Source organism: Hyla sarda, chromosome 8 (assembly GCF_029499605.1).
Source record: "Hyla sarda isolate aHylSar1 chromosome 8, aHylSar1.hap1, whole genome shotgun sequence".
In the NCBI taxonomy this organism is placed as follows: domain Eukaryota; kingdom Metazoa; phylum Chordata; class Amphibia; order Anura; family Hylidae; genus Hyla; species Hyla sarda.
In genome coordinates this window covers 206,433,032-206,450,336 of record NC_079196.1, presented here as the reverse complement: position 1 = coordinate 206,450,336, position 17,305 = coordinate 206,433,032, and the positions used below count along the sequence as shown (strand labels likewise).

The 17,305-nt window shown below is 44.9% G+C and overlaps 1 protein-coding gene across 1 annotated transcript in view; it reads right to left on the bottom strand.

The window, feature by feature from the left end:
* Nucleotides 1-229: 229 nt before the first annotated feature.
* SRL (sarcalumenin) overlaps nucleotides 230-17,305 on the bottom strand; it is a 34,208-nt gene continuing 17,132 nt past the window's right edge. Inside the window, exons 4-7 of the mRNA XM_056536681.1 lie at nucleotides 15,306-15,401; nucleotides 3,540-3,656; nucleotides 3,216-3,449; nucleotides 230-2,680 (exon numbers count right to left, since the gene is read on the bottom strand). Coding sequence (XP_056392656.1) covers nucleotides 1,875-2,680; nucleotides 3,216-3,449; nucleotides 3,540-3,656; nucleotides 15,306-15,401 — 1,253 coding nt within the window. The 3' untranslated portion in view covers nucleotides 230-1,874. The remainder of the gene's footprint in view (nucleotides 2,681-3,215; nucleotides 3,450-3,539; nucleotides 3,657-15,305; nucleotides 15,402-17,305) is intronic.

Sequence of the window (17,305 nt, the reverse complement as noted above, 5' to 3'; positions counted from 1 at the left end):
CCCAAAACTTCTGGTAACTACCAACTATACCTGAAGTGAGATGATGATCACCTAAACAGGAAGTCCAATAGATGTTCGCTCTGTGCACCGGATGTCTGGAGTGCCGCAGCCCAGATCGTGGGGGTCCCCAGCAGTGGGACCCCCGCGATCAGACATCTTATCCCCTATCCTTTGCATAGGGGATAAGATGTCTAGGGGCAGAGTACCCCTTTAACTATATTTTGCACTGTACTAAAACCAACCAAACTGGCGACAAACACCCTTACTCAGTCGAAAGATCTTCCCTTCTGTCCCTGTCACTTACACATAATGTAGGCTGCCATTTTGTAGTCTTAACCAGTAGTTATCCTTACTGTGACATCATATAGACAGAGTAGTAGCTAGACTTTCTTTCACGAAATTCAGTTTTTGTAGCTATGTACCCCGGCAAAGGCAAGGTGACCTAGTATCCAGCATCCATTGGATATGTCCTGCCAATGTAGTTTTCCCCTTTGGGATCACAGACAGGTCCTTTTTCACTACACATTTCCATTTCCCTCTGTTTCTCTTTTCCGTCTAACTTAGGGCCCCCTGGTATTTGACACTGGAATTCTTCACCTTCACATGTTTATTTTCCTAGAAAACTGACTCCTATTCCATCTGGACTGGCAGATTATCGGAATACCTGTTACTTTCTCCTCACATAACTGGAGGCAGTGGGTGATAACCACATATGGCGAAACTCCTTAATAAAGTGTTGGTCTTCCAGGCATTGTTAGGATTTCGGTCAAGCATACGGTATAACACAGACTGGACTTTCTGAGAAGATCTGAACGAGTCAACATTGTCGTGATGTTTATTGAATTCTTGATAAATATCATAGGACTGGTGTGTAACCAGATTGATAAAAGTAAAACATCTATCAAATACTATACAATGGTAAAACTAAAACCTTCTTACCGTGCAAATATTCCAAAGACTATTCAAGACAATAAAAAATGAGTACTTGACACCATTTTGGATGTTGCCATGATCAACGTAATACAATGTTTAGTGAGATTATTGGCTACCACTTTGTTATGATCCCCATATGTTGTCTGCCCTTAGGACTGGAGGAGGACAGGATTTGCAGCATCGAACCATAATGGATACTAAACATAACATAATGAACATAGGTTTATCCTCTCCGTCAATGGTTATGTCTATTTTGGACCATGGTTAGATGATGCCAGTGCTAGGTCGCCCTTATGAGGTGGAGCACTTGACATGACTACCAATATCACATACAATGGATCGGTGGTCCAACCACTATGGTCTTGACTGTGAGGGTGAATAAAGTTGACTAAATAAGAGCGTACACTGTTAGAGTACCTCAACTACCAAGACAAGGCATTACATGGCTACTTTCTCACCACATTACAAGACAAATTATCAACACACACAATTCATCAGAGAGTTTGCAGTGAGCTGAAATTCCTTATAGACCACATTCATGAAGTCTCCCAGTTCTTCTCTAAGACCATGAACTTATAGTCAGAGAGGAGAAGGACACTTGCAGTACGAGATAGAATAAGGGTGGAAGAGCAGTTCTCTGCAATATCATCTCCAATTTTTTTATTTGTATTTTATGGGAAGACCCCATTAGCTGTCTCACACATTTTCCCCTCCTTCAGCACCAGAGTAACCTCTAGTCCCTCTAGGACAGAAGGATTGTTTTGAGTATCATCTCTGTGACACACCATGAAAACATACTGTATGTAGGATAGCTTGCAAGAGTTTCATATGCAGGCTACATCCGTCACCAAAAGATCGCAAGACCTTTATACGGCGTTGATACACTGTTTTTTGTTTTATTTTATTTATTAAATATGAGAAGGGGTTAGGCTTGAGATAAGTTAATGTTTTTTATAGCGGTTCTTTGGTGTATCTCCACAACCGGTCACGTCACAGTTGAGGTTTGAAGGCTTTTTACTGATGCTGCTCAGGAGATCTGGAAGCTCATGTGTTATGGCCTTCTCAATCTTATCGAGGAGGCAGCCACCCATGTAGGAGCACTGTGCGGACAGAAGCTTGAAGCTTGTAATGGGGTTAACTCCAAAGAAATCTTTGTAGGCCTCGCGATTGGGAAGATCAAATTTGCTGACGTTGGTTTTGGCCAAAATGGACTTGAAAATAAAGAATTTATCAGGGTCTTCTACTATATCCTTAAAAACAAGTTCTCCGTCACTAAAGAAGGTCATCTTGTCCTTGTAGGTGTGAAGGTAACGGTCAACCAGCAAAGCATGGATACGAACTCTGATAGCATGTTGACGAATAAAGGCTATCTTGTTTTCAAGCCTGTTCTCGATGACTTGGGTAAGGTCTTCTAGAAGGGAAATCTCTTCTTTAAGGAATAGCTCTGTGTGTGTATCTGGATGATAGTCTTCTGGCCAGAAAGAGCTGACATAGACTCTTGGAGGCTCGGTAACATTGATGAGAGGTGCCAGACTCCAGAAGAGGGCACCATATACTCTCATAAGTTCTTGAGTGGCCAAGCTATCGGCCTTGTTTAGGATGATACGGATCTGAGACTCGCGTCCCTTCAGTTGTCTGAAGAGCATCTCCAACTCCAGACCCACATCCAGTTTGGTTGGGTCAAATACAACAAAAATGAGATCAGCTCTGTCGATGAACCATTGGCATACGTCATTGAATGGATAACCTGTAAAGGAAAAATGAAAAAATTTATAATGTATAATGTTTTGCCTCCAGAAAATTTACAAGACCATGCAGGGATTATATACGTGTCACATAGGCAAGAAATAGATGGCACTGCCCAAATCTATTAGCCACAATCACAAGGTAAGGAGAAAACAGGTGGATACTAGGTAGTCATCTGGTTCATCAAAATTGAGTCAGCAGTGGTGCTAGGACATGTAAAGAAACAGGTTCGGTAACAATTCAAGAATCCAGAATATGGAAAACTCCTGCACTCACCGCTCAGCTAGTGACTCGAAACTCCTCTCGTGGGAAGGACCGGGGACACCGGGCTGCAGAACGTGGGCGCTCAGAGGTGAACAACCGGCAGTTTTCGCGCAAGGTACCGCTTCTTCCGGCCTTATAGGCCGGAAGAAGCCCGACCTTGCGCGAAAATTGCTAGCTGAGTCACTAGCTGAGCGGTGAGTGCAGGAGTTTTCTATATTCTGGATTCTTGAATCATGCAGTGATTATTATTGCTTTATTGTAGTCCTACATACCTCTTTCTTGTTGTTTACGGTTCTCAATGATACCAGGGGTATCCACCAATGTCACTCTTTCTAAGAGTTTGTGGGGAATCTCAATGCCAATAAGCTTCTCCAAAAAATTCTGCCCAAACTTCTCCAGTGGAGAGAAAGAACGAGCACTGTCGGCAGCCATCACAATGCCCTCAATGGTCTTCAGCTTTGGCCCATGCATGAGGACGGTAAATTCAGAAGTTGTGGGTTCAGCACCTATCAAAAAGATAGCGAGAGGAGCACATTGTTACTTTGGACAGACACAGTACAAATTCGTATACATTATGGGGATGACTCCATCATTACCTGTATACAGTTGATGGGGGGTTTCATCCAACCCCAGGAGGTAGTTGACCATGGAGGACTTGCCAACGCTCCACGGTCCCAAAAACAACACCATTGGTTTAGAAGTAATCTCTCCATCTATGAAAAAAGATTATTAGAATTTTATGGTTTATAATTTTATTACATTTTTAAATTTTAAAAACATCAAGAATAAAAAAAATGGAGATGAAGGAGCAGACGTAGCCGGCAAATAAAAAAAAAAAATTTAAAAAAAAGATTAAAATATGTGCATTAAATTTAATGTGACCTTATTAAAAAAAATAACACAAAACACTTAGAAGGTTTATAGAAATAGTTTATTATCTGGCTGGCAGGCTGTGTGCCTAGGGGTGTCCAATTCTTTTATATTAGAAGCAATAAGCTAAATACAGGGTGTCCTTCTGCTTACACATATATCTGTTGGACAACCTGGCGGGAAGTTTTCAATTACCCTACAGCACCACCACAGGCGAAATGGAGCATTACACTGTTCCCATTGAATTCAATGAGCTACTACTGACAATGCAACTTTAGCTATGAAATGTAGAGCCTGGAATGTCATTTTTCATTAAATAAGACCAATGAGTATTGAAAGGAACCAATAAAAGGATTTGCTTGGTAACCATTATATTTTCGTACCAACAAAAATGTAAGTAATAAAAGAAGATATCAAAGAATATAAATAGGATTACTCAAAACCACCAGGCAGGTTGTCCCACCACCAACCATGCTGTCAGTGGGCCTCAGGGACACAGTATGGATTCATTTAAAGGGGTTATCCAGTAAAAATTTTTTACTTTTTTTTCCCCTTTCATATCAACTGGCTCCAGGTCCGGGATCACCACGGCATAGACAGAGACGGTAAGGGGCGCTCAGAGGCTATGCCGGCTGTTTTGGACGTAGGAACGTCCGAAATAATTTGTAAATTACTTCTATTAAAAAATCTTAATCCTTCCAGTACTTATCAGCTACTGAAGTTGAGTTGTTCTTTTCAGTCTGGCAACAGTGCTCTCTGCTGACATCTCTGCTTGTCTCGGGAACTGCACAGAGTAGGAGAGGTTTGCTATGGGGATTTGCTTCTACTCTGGTCAGTTCCTGAGACGGACAGAGGTGTCAGTACAGGGCACTGTGGTCAGACAGAAAATAACAACTCAACTTTAGCAGCTGATAAGTACTGGAAGGATTAAGTTTTTTTTTTTTTTTTTTTATAGAAGGGAAGTAATTTACAAATCTGTTTAACTTTCTGGAGCCAGTTGATATGAAAAATAAAAAATAAAATGCTTTTTACTGGAATACCCCTTTAATAGCATTGTGATATTCCAACACTATCCTCCGGGTCCTGGGCCAGATTCTGGTCTAATTTCCTTATCTCATCATGAAGTGTGGCTTCTCCTTATATAAAAGACCCATTCACTGGTCCAGTGTTTCCCAACCAGGGTGCTTCCAGCTGTTGCAAAACTACAACACCCAGCATGCCCGGACAGCCTTCGGCTGTCCGGGCATGCTGGGAGTTGTAGTTTTGTAACAGCTGGAGGCTCCCTGGTTGGAAAACACTGCACTAGTTAGTAATAACTCCATCTCAAGCATAAGCGGCATAAAGCTATATATATTAGCCGCTTGTTAGTGGTTTGGCGGTCACACTTTACACAGCTTTACAAAAGGCAGCAAGTGGAAGATAGCGGGTAAGGACGCCAGCAGGGATGTGCACATATTGTTGCAAAAGGGGGCTTGAGCCCTTGTCCTTTTAAAGCACTTAAAGGGGTTATCCAGGAAAAAAAGAACTTTTTTTTATATATATATATATATATATATATATATATATATATCTCAACTGGCTCCAGAAAGTTAAACAGATTTGTAAATTACTTCTATTATAAAATCGGAATCCTTTCAGTACTTATGAGCTGCTGAAGTTGAGTTGTTCTTTTCTGTATAAGTGCTCTCTGATGACACCTGTCTCGGGAACCGTCCAGAGTAGAAGCAAATCCCCATAGCAAACCTCTTCTACTCTGTGCAGTTCCCGAGACAAGCAGAGATGTCAGCAGAGAGCACTGTTGCCAGACAGAAAAGAACAACTCAACTTCAGCAGCTGATAATTATTGGAAGGATTAAGATTTTTTTAATAGAAGTCATTTACAAATCTGCTTAACTTTCTGGAGCCAGTTGATATAAAAAATAAAAAATAAATGTTTTCCTGGAATACCCCTTTTAACCTATAATTCCCTTACTGATTGGGACCTCCATGGGGTCCCATTCACCTGACGTGACTGCCAGAGGCCCATTACCCCAAGTGCACTTTTTTTCTCCTGCCCCCCCAAAGTGTCTGTGTGCACGTCCCTGGACGCAAGGCTATCAGATGGGATCAGGCCCGTGTTATAGGGGGCAGACACGCAAGCTGAAAAGGCCAGGCAGGACACAGGCACCTTAGGCAGTTGTACCCACCTGCCGAGTCAGCAAGGCTACGTCCATGATAAGCTGTTATAGCAGATGGGAGGGAAACGATATGTCAACATTTATTCACAAGGGAATGCTGTGCCCTATGGCAGGCGCAAGTAAGGGTGCAGTGCTATCATCTGGGTGCCAAATGCAATACAGTGGTCCCTCAACATATGAGGGTAATCCGTTCCAAACGGACCATCGTTTGTTGAAACCATCACATGTCGAGGGATCCGTGCAATGTAAAGTATAGGACAGTGGTCTACAACCTGCGGACCTCCAGATGTTGCAAAACTACAACACCCAGCATGCCCGGACAGCCAACGGCTGTCCGGGCATGCTGGGTGTTGCAGTTTTGCAACATCTGGAGGTCCGCAGGTTGAAGACCACTGTTAGAGGAAGTTGTACCCACCTGTCCCGGCCGCTCCGGACCGTCACCGCTGCCCTGTATGTCGCCGTCCATCGCTGTCGTCGCGTCCCCGGGGTGTCCCCGACGCTCCGGCAAGGCCTCTGCTTCCCCGGCATCCTCGATCTCCGTCGCCGCCATCACGTCGCTACGCGCGCCGCTCCTATTGGATGACGGGACGGCGTGCGCAGCGACGTGATGACGACGATGGAGAGCACCGACGATGCAGGGGATCCCGAAGAGGACGCGCCGGAGCCCGGAGGACAGGTAAGAGATCGTCAGCGGACCACACGGGGCACCGTAAACGGCTATCCGGTGGCAGCTGAAGCAGTCTGCGCTGCCGAATAGCCGTTTATGCGATGGCCCCGACATACAAAAGCATCGTATGTTGATGCTGCCTTCAACATGCGATGGACTCTGAGAGGCCATCGCATGTTGAAATTATCGTATGTCGGGGACATCGTAGGTCGAGGGGTCACTGTACTATTGTATGTGACCTTATTCTTATAGTAAACATATATCACAATCAATAGTGTTATACTGGGAACACCATGCTATGAAGTGCTTCATGTGTTTACAGGAACATTAAAAGGGGTACTCCGGTCAAAAAAAAATTACAAAAACAATCAACTGGCTCCAGAAAGTTATAAAATGACTTGTAAAGTTGTAAAATTACTTCTATTAAAATCTTAATCCTTCGAGTACTTATCAGCTGCTGAAGTTGAGTTTTTCTTCTTCTTCTGTCTGACCACAGTGCTCTCTGCTGACACCTCTGTCTGTCTCAGGAACTGTCCAGAGTAGAAGCAAATCCCCATAGCAAACCTCTCCTGCTCTGGACAGTTCCTGAGACAGACAGAGGTGTCAGCAGAGAGCACTGTGGTCACACTGGAAAGAACAACTCAACTTCAGCAGCTGATAAGTGCAGGTAGGATTACATTTTTTGTAATAGAAGTCATTTACAAATCTGTTTAATTTTCTGGAGCCAGTTGATATGAAAAAAAAAAAATAGTTTTTGACCGGAATACAGCTTTAAGGGTCTATTTCAATGCTTACACCAGAAAACTGGCTGAAAAAGGATGTAAATGTTTGTGCAATGCTCTCAGTTCTTAGGGTGGGTTCACACCACGATTTTCTATACAGTTTTTGGATACGTTTTTTTTTATTTTTATTTTTTTAAACTGTATGCAACCGTACAGCAAACCGTGGCCATAGACTTTCCATTCAAAACCGTATGCACCATATTGTATACGGTTGTCTCCGTTTTTCACACCACGCGGTTTTTAACTTTTTTTTTTCTGTACAGAAAACCGTGCCCTACCAAGGTTTTTGGTCCAGGTGAAAAACCGTATTGACCCGTATACGTTTTTTTTTTTAACATGGGAGTCAATGGGAACCGTACAGACCTAGTTACATAGTTACATAGTTACATAGTAGTTACATAGTTACATAGTTAGTACGGTTGAAAAAAGACAGACGTCCATCAAGTCCAACCAGGGAATTGAAGTGAAGGGTGTAAGGGGATAAGGGAAAGGGATGTAGTTTTATAATTCTGCATAAGCATTAATGTTATTTTGTTCCAGGAATGTATCTAATCCTGTTTTAAAGCTGTTAATTGTTCCTACTGTGACCAGTTCCTGAGGTAGACCGTTCCATAAATTCACAGTCCTCACGGTAAAGAAGGCGTGTCGCCCCTTTAGACTAAACCTTTTCTTCTCCAGACGGAGGGAGTGCCCCCTCGTCCTTTGGGGGGGTTTAACCTGGAACAGTTTTTCTCCATATTTTTTGTATGGGCCATTAATATACTTATATACGTTTATCATATCCCCCCTTAAACGTCTCTTCTCAAGACTAAACAATTGTAACTCCTTTAATCGCTCCTCATAGCTAAAATGTTCCATGCCCCATATTAGTTTAGTCGCGTGTCTCTGCACCCTTTCCAGCTCCACAGTGTCCCTTTTATGGACAGGTGCCCAAAACTGAACAGCATATTCCAGGTGAGGCCGTACCAATGCTTTATAAAGGGGGAGTATTATGTCCCTGTCCCTTGAGTCCATGCCTCTTTTGATACATGACAATATCCTGCCGGCCTTGGAAGCAGCAGCCTTTATGTGCGTACGGTTCCATCCAGTTTTTACCATACGGTTTTTGACTTTGCACAGTTTTTTTTCTTGGAATTTCAATCAAACAAGTGAAACTTTCTTCATAATGAAGTGAAAAGTTCAAAACGTATACATTTTATTTCTTAAAAAACGGATGCAACCGGACATCATTTTTCAAACCGTATACAGATAAAACGTTGTACACACGTTTTGATACAGTTTAGTCCGGTTTTGAGGAATCCGTTTTTTTTTAATCAAAAACCTGATAAAAAAAACTGTATTGCAAAAACGTGGTGTGAACCAACCCTTAAAGCACAGGAAACGATGCAATTTTTTTTCTTTTTACGCAAAATATTTGGACTTTTTGTACACCTGAAAAATGGCAATGATAAATTCTCTCATCTTCTCTATGTGTCGCCAGAGATCAGTCATGTTCGCTCCCCTGTTCTTCACAGTTCTGTATTTGGTGGTAAGATAACTTGCTGCAGCAGGAGCCTCCCCCCTGCCTTGACTTCAGTATGATAAAAATGTTGTAAAACTTCACCCCTTGGTTACAAATTTCTGGTGCCAGGTTTCCACAGCGACTAAGGATTTCACATTGGCAGTTTTTTTGTGAACCCTCTACATCTTTTAAAAGCAAAAAACAAACAAAACTGTTTCACGTACCTCCACCTATGATCCTGTACCTCGTTCTGCCTGCAGTTGGCGCTCCAGTGTTACAGCGGACATCAGGGGACGTCAAGTCAATTAGTGGCCTCAGTGGTGACGCTCCTCAGTAAGTACGGAGCATCCTGGCGAGGCTGCTGATTGGCTGCTGCCGTCACATGACACTGGAGCATCGACCGTAGACATCTGCTGCTGTACACTGGATCGCCGACCACAGACATCCAATGTTCAAGATGGCGGAATGCAGGATCAGTGGGAACAGAGGTGGAGGTAAGACAGTTTTGACTGTGACACAGGAAGACATGAGGGGACACTAATGACTGTGACACAGGGAGAGATGAGGGGACACTAATGACTGTGACACAGGGAGAGATGAGGGGACACTAATGACTGTGACACAGGGAGAGATGAGGAGACACTAATGACTGTGACACAGAGAGATGAGGGGACACTAATGATTGTGACACAGGGAGAGATGAGGGGACACTAATGATTGTGACACGGAGAGATGAGGTGAAACTAATGACTGTGACACAGGGAGAGATGAGAGGACACTAATGACTGTGACACAGGGAGAGATGAGGGGACACTAATGACTGTGACACAGAGAGATGAGGGGACACTAATGACTGTGACACAGAGAGATGAGGGGACACTAATGACTGTGACACAGGGAGAGATGAGGAGACACTAATGACTGACACAGGGAGAGATGAGAGGACACTAATGACTGTGACACAGGGAGAGATGAGGGGACACTAATGACTGTGACACAGGGAGAGATGAGGGGACACTAATGACTGTGACACAGGGAGAGATGAGGGGACACTAATGACTAAGACACAAGGAGAGATGAGGGGACACTAATGACTGTGACACAGGGAGAGATGAGGGGACACTAATGACTGTGACACAGGGAGAGATGAGGGGACACTAATGACTAAGACACAAGGAGAGATGAGGGGACACTAATGACTGTGACACAGGGAGAGATGAGGGGACACTAATGACTGTGACACAGGGAGAGATGAGGGGACACTAATGACTGTGACACAGAGAGATGAGGGGACACTAATGATTGTGACACAGGGAGAGATGAGGGGACACTAATGACTGTGACACAGGGAGAGATGAGAGGACACTTATGACTGTGACACAGGGAGAGATGAAGCGACACTAATGACTGTCACACAGGGAAAGATGAGGAGACACTAATGATTGTGACACAGGGAGAGATGAGGGGACACTAATGATTGTGACACAGGGAGAGATGAGGGGACACTAATGACTGTGACACAGGGAGAGATGAGGAGACACTAATGATTGTGACACAGGGAGAGATGAGGGGGACACTAATGACTGTGACACAGGGAGAGATGAGGGGACACTAATGATTGTGACACAGGGAGAGATGAGGGGACACTAATGACTGTGACACAGGGAGAGATGAGGGGACACTAATGACTGTGACACAGGGAGAGATGAGGAGACACTAATGATTGTGACACAGGGAGATGAGGGGACACTAATGACTGTGACACAGGGAGAGATGAGGGGACACTAATGACTGTGACACAGGGAGAGATGAGGGGACACTAATGACTGTGACACAGGGAGAGATGAGGGGACACTAATGACTGTGACACAGGGAGAGGTGCGGTAACACTAATGATATATATATCATATAACGTCCCATTGTGTGATGTCACGTTATGCAAAGTCCTGGCTCCTAACTTTTTTTGCTGCTGAAGGTTGTCCGGACTTGCAGGAATTTGTAGTTGTGCAACAGCTGGAGGCACAAGGGTTGTGGAACACTGCTTTAAGGCCTTGTTGAATAAGGGTGTTCAGCTTATCTATCCTACCACTAAGGGCCGGGTCACACCTGCCGTATTTAGCTGTGTATCTGCTGCTGCGTATTTTAATAACCATTGAAGTCAATGGGGGAGATTTATCAAAATCTGTTCAATAAAAAGTTGCCAAGTTCGCATAGCAACCAATCAGATCGCTTCTTTCACTTTGCAGAGGCCTTGTTAAAAATGAAAGAAGCGATCTGATTGGTTGCTATGGGCAACTTTTCCTCTGGATGGGTTTTGATAAATCTCCCCCAAAGTGTAGCGAAATCAGCTGCCTATTATACTTCCCATTGACTTCAATGTTCAGGGAAATACACAGCAGCAAATACATGTGACCCTACCCTAAAATCTGGGAGGAGTTTGAATGGAGTGTTGTTTGTAAATGTGGGGTCAATTGATAGGGACCTTGTGAGTGGACCCCATCAATCCAGTATACACTGCCTATCCAATGGATAGGTGATACATTCTGGCTGGAATACCCCTTTACATGTTACAGCTCCTGGGCTCCAATGCATTGTCTGTAACAGGGTCAAATGCAAAGTGTAATGTATAATATCAATGTGGTGGACCGGTACAGGAGTCACACCCCTGTACCCTTACTGTCCTGTCAGGCAGACTCCATTCAGTGACCCCCCCCCCCACCCCCCCCCCTGTACCTATGTTCCATGTCTAATGTTTATAAAGTGTATAAATTGTCATACACCTTTAAGTAATGTTACTATGCATTGTAACCAAGAAAGGTATCAGTGACCATGTGACCTATAGAGTGACCTATGGGACCCCTCCAGAGTCTCCCCCATTTAAGTCCTGGTTGGAGTTAGCTCACCTCTTTTCCTGCTTAGCTGAGATACAGTGAAGTCAAGTCCAGAGAGAGAGTGTCTGATGTCCTGAGGAGGCCTGAAGCCTACCACGCAGCCACGTAGTCCACTGCCCCACAGGTGAACGTCAAAACCTGGTAACCTACAACCGGGGTGAAGTCTGTCTAGTCAGTCTCAGTCAAGTCAGTCAAGATAAGTCTGTGTCAAGTCAGCGTGGCCCTGCATCAATTTGTCCAAGTCCCCTACAAGTCCCAGCAAGCCCTAAGGTCTCTGAAGTCACTGGTCACCTCCATGGGCCTGGCCAAGCTGTATAGACTGTCTGACTCAGTTTAGCTGCCGTTGTTCTGTAACTTGGCGTCGGAGTCATTATTTGCCCCCGTGCCTAGCCCAGGATCTCGTGGTATTCCTTCGGGTGGTGTAGAGGATAAACCAGGCCCTGGCGTCACGAACACAAAGGCATAATAACATCTGCTCTCATCACCCCCTCACCACACTGGTGTCATGCAATCATATATATTTCAGTATGCAGGGGGCAGTATATAAACATGCAGACATGGGGGGTGTCAGGTGTCTATTGGCTCTAAAAGTAAGGTGAGCATCGGCTGTGTTAGGAGCTCTAGCACAGGAATCAGTATATGGTACATGTAAGGCCTCGTTCATGTTGCCGTCGGACTCCGCTATTCGTAGCTCCGACTGCAATTCGGGCATAATGACTGGAGTTTAGCGGAGAAAAAAATACTGCATGCACTATTTTTTTCTCCTGCTTAAAGGGGTACCCAGCCCCTAGACATTGTATCCCCCATCCAAAGGATAGGGGATAAGATGTCTGATCGCAGGGGTCCCGCTGCTGGGGAACCCCACAATCTCGGCTGCGGCACCTCAGACATCCGGTGCACGGAACAAACTTCGCTCTGTGGCGGATGACTGGCGATGCGGGGAGGAGGCTCATGACGTCACAGCCACGCCTCTCAATGCAAGTCTATGGGAGTCACGCCCCCCTCCCATAGACTTGCATTGAGGGGGCGTTGCCGTGACGTCACAAGCCTCCGGCACTCTAAACGATTGCTGGGTGCAGCACGAAGCAGGGGTCCCCAGCGGCGCCACTCTCGGCAATCAGACATCTTATCCCCTATCCTTGAGATAGGGGATAAGCTGTCTAGGGGCGGAGTACCCCTTTAACTACCGGATCCCCAACTGACCCCATTCAAGTAAAAAGGGGTCTGTCGGGACCCGGCAGTGTCTGTTGTGTTCTGACGCGTTTCAGGGTCCATTCTGCTCAAGAAAGAAATAAAATAAAGAGCCGAACGGACCGTGAGCGGGACGGAAGACAACGGCAATGTGAACCTAGCCTTAGACGTAACATCCGGACGGGGTACCGGCACTGCATGTGGGTAGACTCGGTAAATATCGCAATTCCTTAGCGCTAAATATTGTTAGTTTCAATAAATGCAAAATTTAATCCGCAATAACAAGTTGAATGCAAATGATTCAAACACCAGGGTAAATATTCAGCTTTTTCTAATAGGAATCTTATAATAATCCTAAATATTTGACATGTGATGGCTGAACCCACGTGCATGCGGGGGGCCTCCGATGGCAAATATCAGGGGGCAGAAGAAGCCAATTCTGTGTCCTCTGGAAGATAAGGCAGTGTTTTCCAACCAGGGTGCCTCCAGCTGTTGCAAAACTACAACTCCCAGCATGCTCGGACAGCCTCTGGCTGTCCGAGCGTGCTGGGAGTTGTAGTTTTGCAACAGCTGGAGGCACCCTAGTTGGGAAACACTGAGATAAGGTGTCTGGTAACGGCTTCCTCCCTTCTTCCTATTCAGAACATATGCAGGCTCGGCAAACCCAGTGTGCATAAGTCTGGGGGAGTGCATTCCATTGATGTGAATGGGACTGAGCTGCAGTACTACTACTCGACCTGTGGACAGGAGGGGCGCTGTTGATGCAGAAAATAAGCAGCATTGTTCTAAGCCTGAACAATGAGCATTCGCACGGCTCATATATCAAGTATAATGGGCCACACAAGCAACTGTTGGGTTGTTCGGGCAGCCAAAATGTCATCATTGTCAGCCGCACATCCCCTGTACGCATGGGGCAATGTGCTGCTGCTGATAATGATGATGTTAAAGGGGTGCTCCGGAGGAGAAGAAATCATCAGGGGCCAGAAAGTTCTACAGATTTGTAAATTACTTCTATATATAAATCCTAATCCTTCCAGTACTTATCAGCTGCTGTATGCTACAGAGGAAGTTGTGTAGTTCTTTCCAGTCTGACCACAGTGCTCTCTGCTGACACCTCTGTCCATCTCAGGAACTGTCCAGAGTAGGAGCAAATCCCCAGAGCAAACCTCTCCTGTTCTGGACAGTTCCTGACATGGACAGAGGTTTCAGCAGAGAGCACTGTGGTCAGACTGGAAAGAAAAACTCAACTTCCTCTGGAGCATACAGCAGCTGATAAGTACTGGAAGGATTAAGATTATGAAATAGAAGTCATTTACAAATCTGTATAAATTTCTGGCATCAGTTAATTTGAAAACATTTGCTTTTCACTGGAGTACCCCTTTAATCCTTCCAGTACTTATCAGCTGCTGTATGCTCAAGAGGAAGTTGTGTAGTTCTTTCCAGTCTGACCAGAGTGCTCTCTGCTGACACCTCTGTCCACGTCAGGAACTGTCCAGAGTGGGAGCAAACCTATCCCGCTCTAGACAGTTCCTGACACAGACAGAGGTGGCAACAGAGAGCACTGTGGTCAGACGGGAAAGAACTGCACAACTTCCTCTGTAGTATACAGCAGCTGATAAGTACTGGAAGGATTAAGATTATGAAATAGAAGTCATTTGCAAATCTGTATACATTTCTGGCATCAGTTAATTTGAAAACATTTGCTTTTCACTGGAGTACCCCTTCAATCCTTCCAGTACTTATCAGCTGCTGTATGCTCCGGAGGAAGTTGCTCCATAGCATACAGCAGCTGATAAGTACTGGAAGGATTACGATTATGAAATAGAAGTCATTTACAAATCTGTATGCATTTCTGGCATCAGTTAATTTGAAAACATTTGCTTTTCACCGGAGTATCCCTTTAATCCTTCCAGTACTTATCAGCTGCCGTATACTCCAGAGGAAGATATGTAGTTCTTCCCAGTGTGAGCACAGTGCTCTCTGCTGACACCTCTGTCCATGTCAGGAACTGTCTAGCGTAGAAGCAAATCCCCATAGCAAATCTATCCTGCTCTGGACAGTTCCTGACACGGCCAGTGGTGGCAGCAGAGTGCACTGATAACTTCTGGACACAACCCACGTTTTTCAGTAGCCATTTCATTTTGATCTGTAGAGGTCTCATTTTGGTTTTCTAGGTTTTCCCAGTATTGTAAAGACCGAAACCACTCGATGTAGAGATCTTCCATTTACTCTGGTCTACTATGTGCACATTATCCAAGCCACGCTGAATGTGAACCCGCTCACCTGAGATCTCGTACTGTCTCAGCTCATTGTATTTGTAAGACAGTTCCAGGGGTTTGATAGAAGAATGGTAGATTTTCCTTAGTTTCTGCAGCACCGCTGGAACAGAGTAGATAAAGAATAGTGAGGACCAAAGGAAGTCACTGACTTATTAAAATTTGTAAAGCCAAAACGGGGCCCAACACCATCATACATAGATGACAAGCCTTACAAACCATCATCAAGCCTTACATACCAACATCATACATACCATAGAGACACTTTCCATAACTTTGGGATGATCCCCTACCACGGGTACGGTTCTTCTAGGGAGGTAACCCCTGCATAGGTTCTCCTTACCTAGTAGATAAGGGGATGGGGCCAACCAAAGAGCAATAAACCTATAGCAGAGGTCTTCAACCTGCGGACCTCCAGATGTTTATGCCCGGACAGCCGTTGGCTGTCCGGGCATGCTGGGAGTTGTAGTTTTGCAACATCTGGAGGTCCGCAGGTTGAAGACCACTGTCCTATAGGTTTATTGCTCTTTGGTTGGCCCCATCCCCTTATTTACTAGGTAAGGAGAACCTATGCAGGGGTCACCTCCCTAGAAGAACCGTACCCGTGGTAGGGGATCATCCCAAAGTTATGGAAAGTGTGAAGAAATAAACACATAACAACATTACAGAAGAGGCAAACACAGGGCCGGATCTGCCTAAAGGCAAAATAGGCAGCTGCCTAGAGCGACCTCTTGATGGGGGCGCCGCACTGCACGCTGCAAGAAAGTTAGTGGCCAGTATCTGTTCTGAAGCACCCGCCCAGCCAGAACCACTGTTGTGTGTGGAAGGTGTTTGTTACAGTGTGTCACCTCAGTAGTAAGGAGATAACACGAGGAGGAGGATTGTTAGTGTGTCACCCCAGTAGTAAGGAGATTACATGAGTAGGAGGTTTGTTACATTGTGTCACCCCAGTAGTAAGGAGATTACATGAGGAGGGGGTTTGTTACATTGTGTCACCCCAGTAGTAAGGAGATTACATGAGGAGGAGGTTTGTTACAGTGTGTCACCCCAGTAGTAAGGAGATTACATGAGGAGGAGTTTCGTTACAGTGTGTCACCCCAGTAGTAAGGAGATTACATGAGGAGGAGGTTTGTTACAGTGTGTCACCCCAGTAGTAAGGAGATTACATGAGGAGGAGGTCTGTTACAATATGTCACCCCAGTAGTAAGGTGATTACATGAGGAGGAGGTTTGTTACAGTGTGTCACCCTAGTAGTAAGGTGATTACATGAGGAGGAGGTTTGTTACAGTGTGTCACCCCAGTAGTAAGGAGATTACATGAGGAGGAGGTTTGTTACAGTGTGTCACCCCAATAGTAAGGTGATTACATGAGGAGGAGGTTTGTTACATTGTGTCACCCAAGTAGTAAGGAAATTACATGAGGAGGAGGTTTGTTACAGTGTGTCACCCCAGTAGTAAGGAGATTACATGAGGCGGAGGTTTGTTACAGTGTGTCACCCCAGTAGTAAGGAGATTACATGAGGAGGGGGTTTGTTACAGTGTGTCACCCCAGTAGTAAGGAGATTACATGAGGAGGGGGTTTGTTACATTGTGTCACCCCAGTAGTAAGGAGATTACATGAGGAGGAGGTTTGTTACAGTGTGTCACCCCAGTAGTAAGGCGATTACATGAGGAGGAGGTTTATTACAGTGTGTCACCCTAGTAGTAAGGTGATTACATGAGGAGGAGGTTTGTTACATTGTGTCACCCCAGTAGTAAGGAGATTACATGAGGAGGAGGTTTGTTACAGTGTGTCACCCCAGTAGTAAGGAGATTACATGAGGAGGAGGTTTGTTACAGTGTGTCACCCCAGTAGTAAGGTGATTACATGAGGAGGAGGTTTGTTACAGTGTGTCACCCCAGTAGTAAGGAGATTACATGAGGAGGAGGTTTGTTACAGTGTATCACCCCAGTAGTAAGGAGATTACATGAGGAGGAGGTTTGTTACAGTGTATCACCCCAGTAGTAA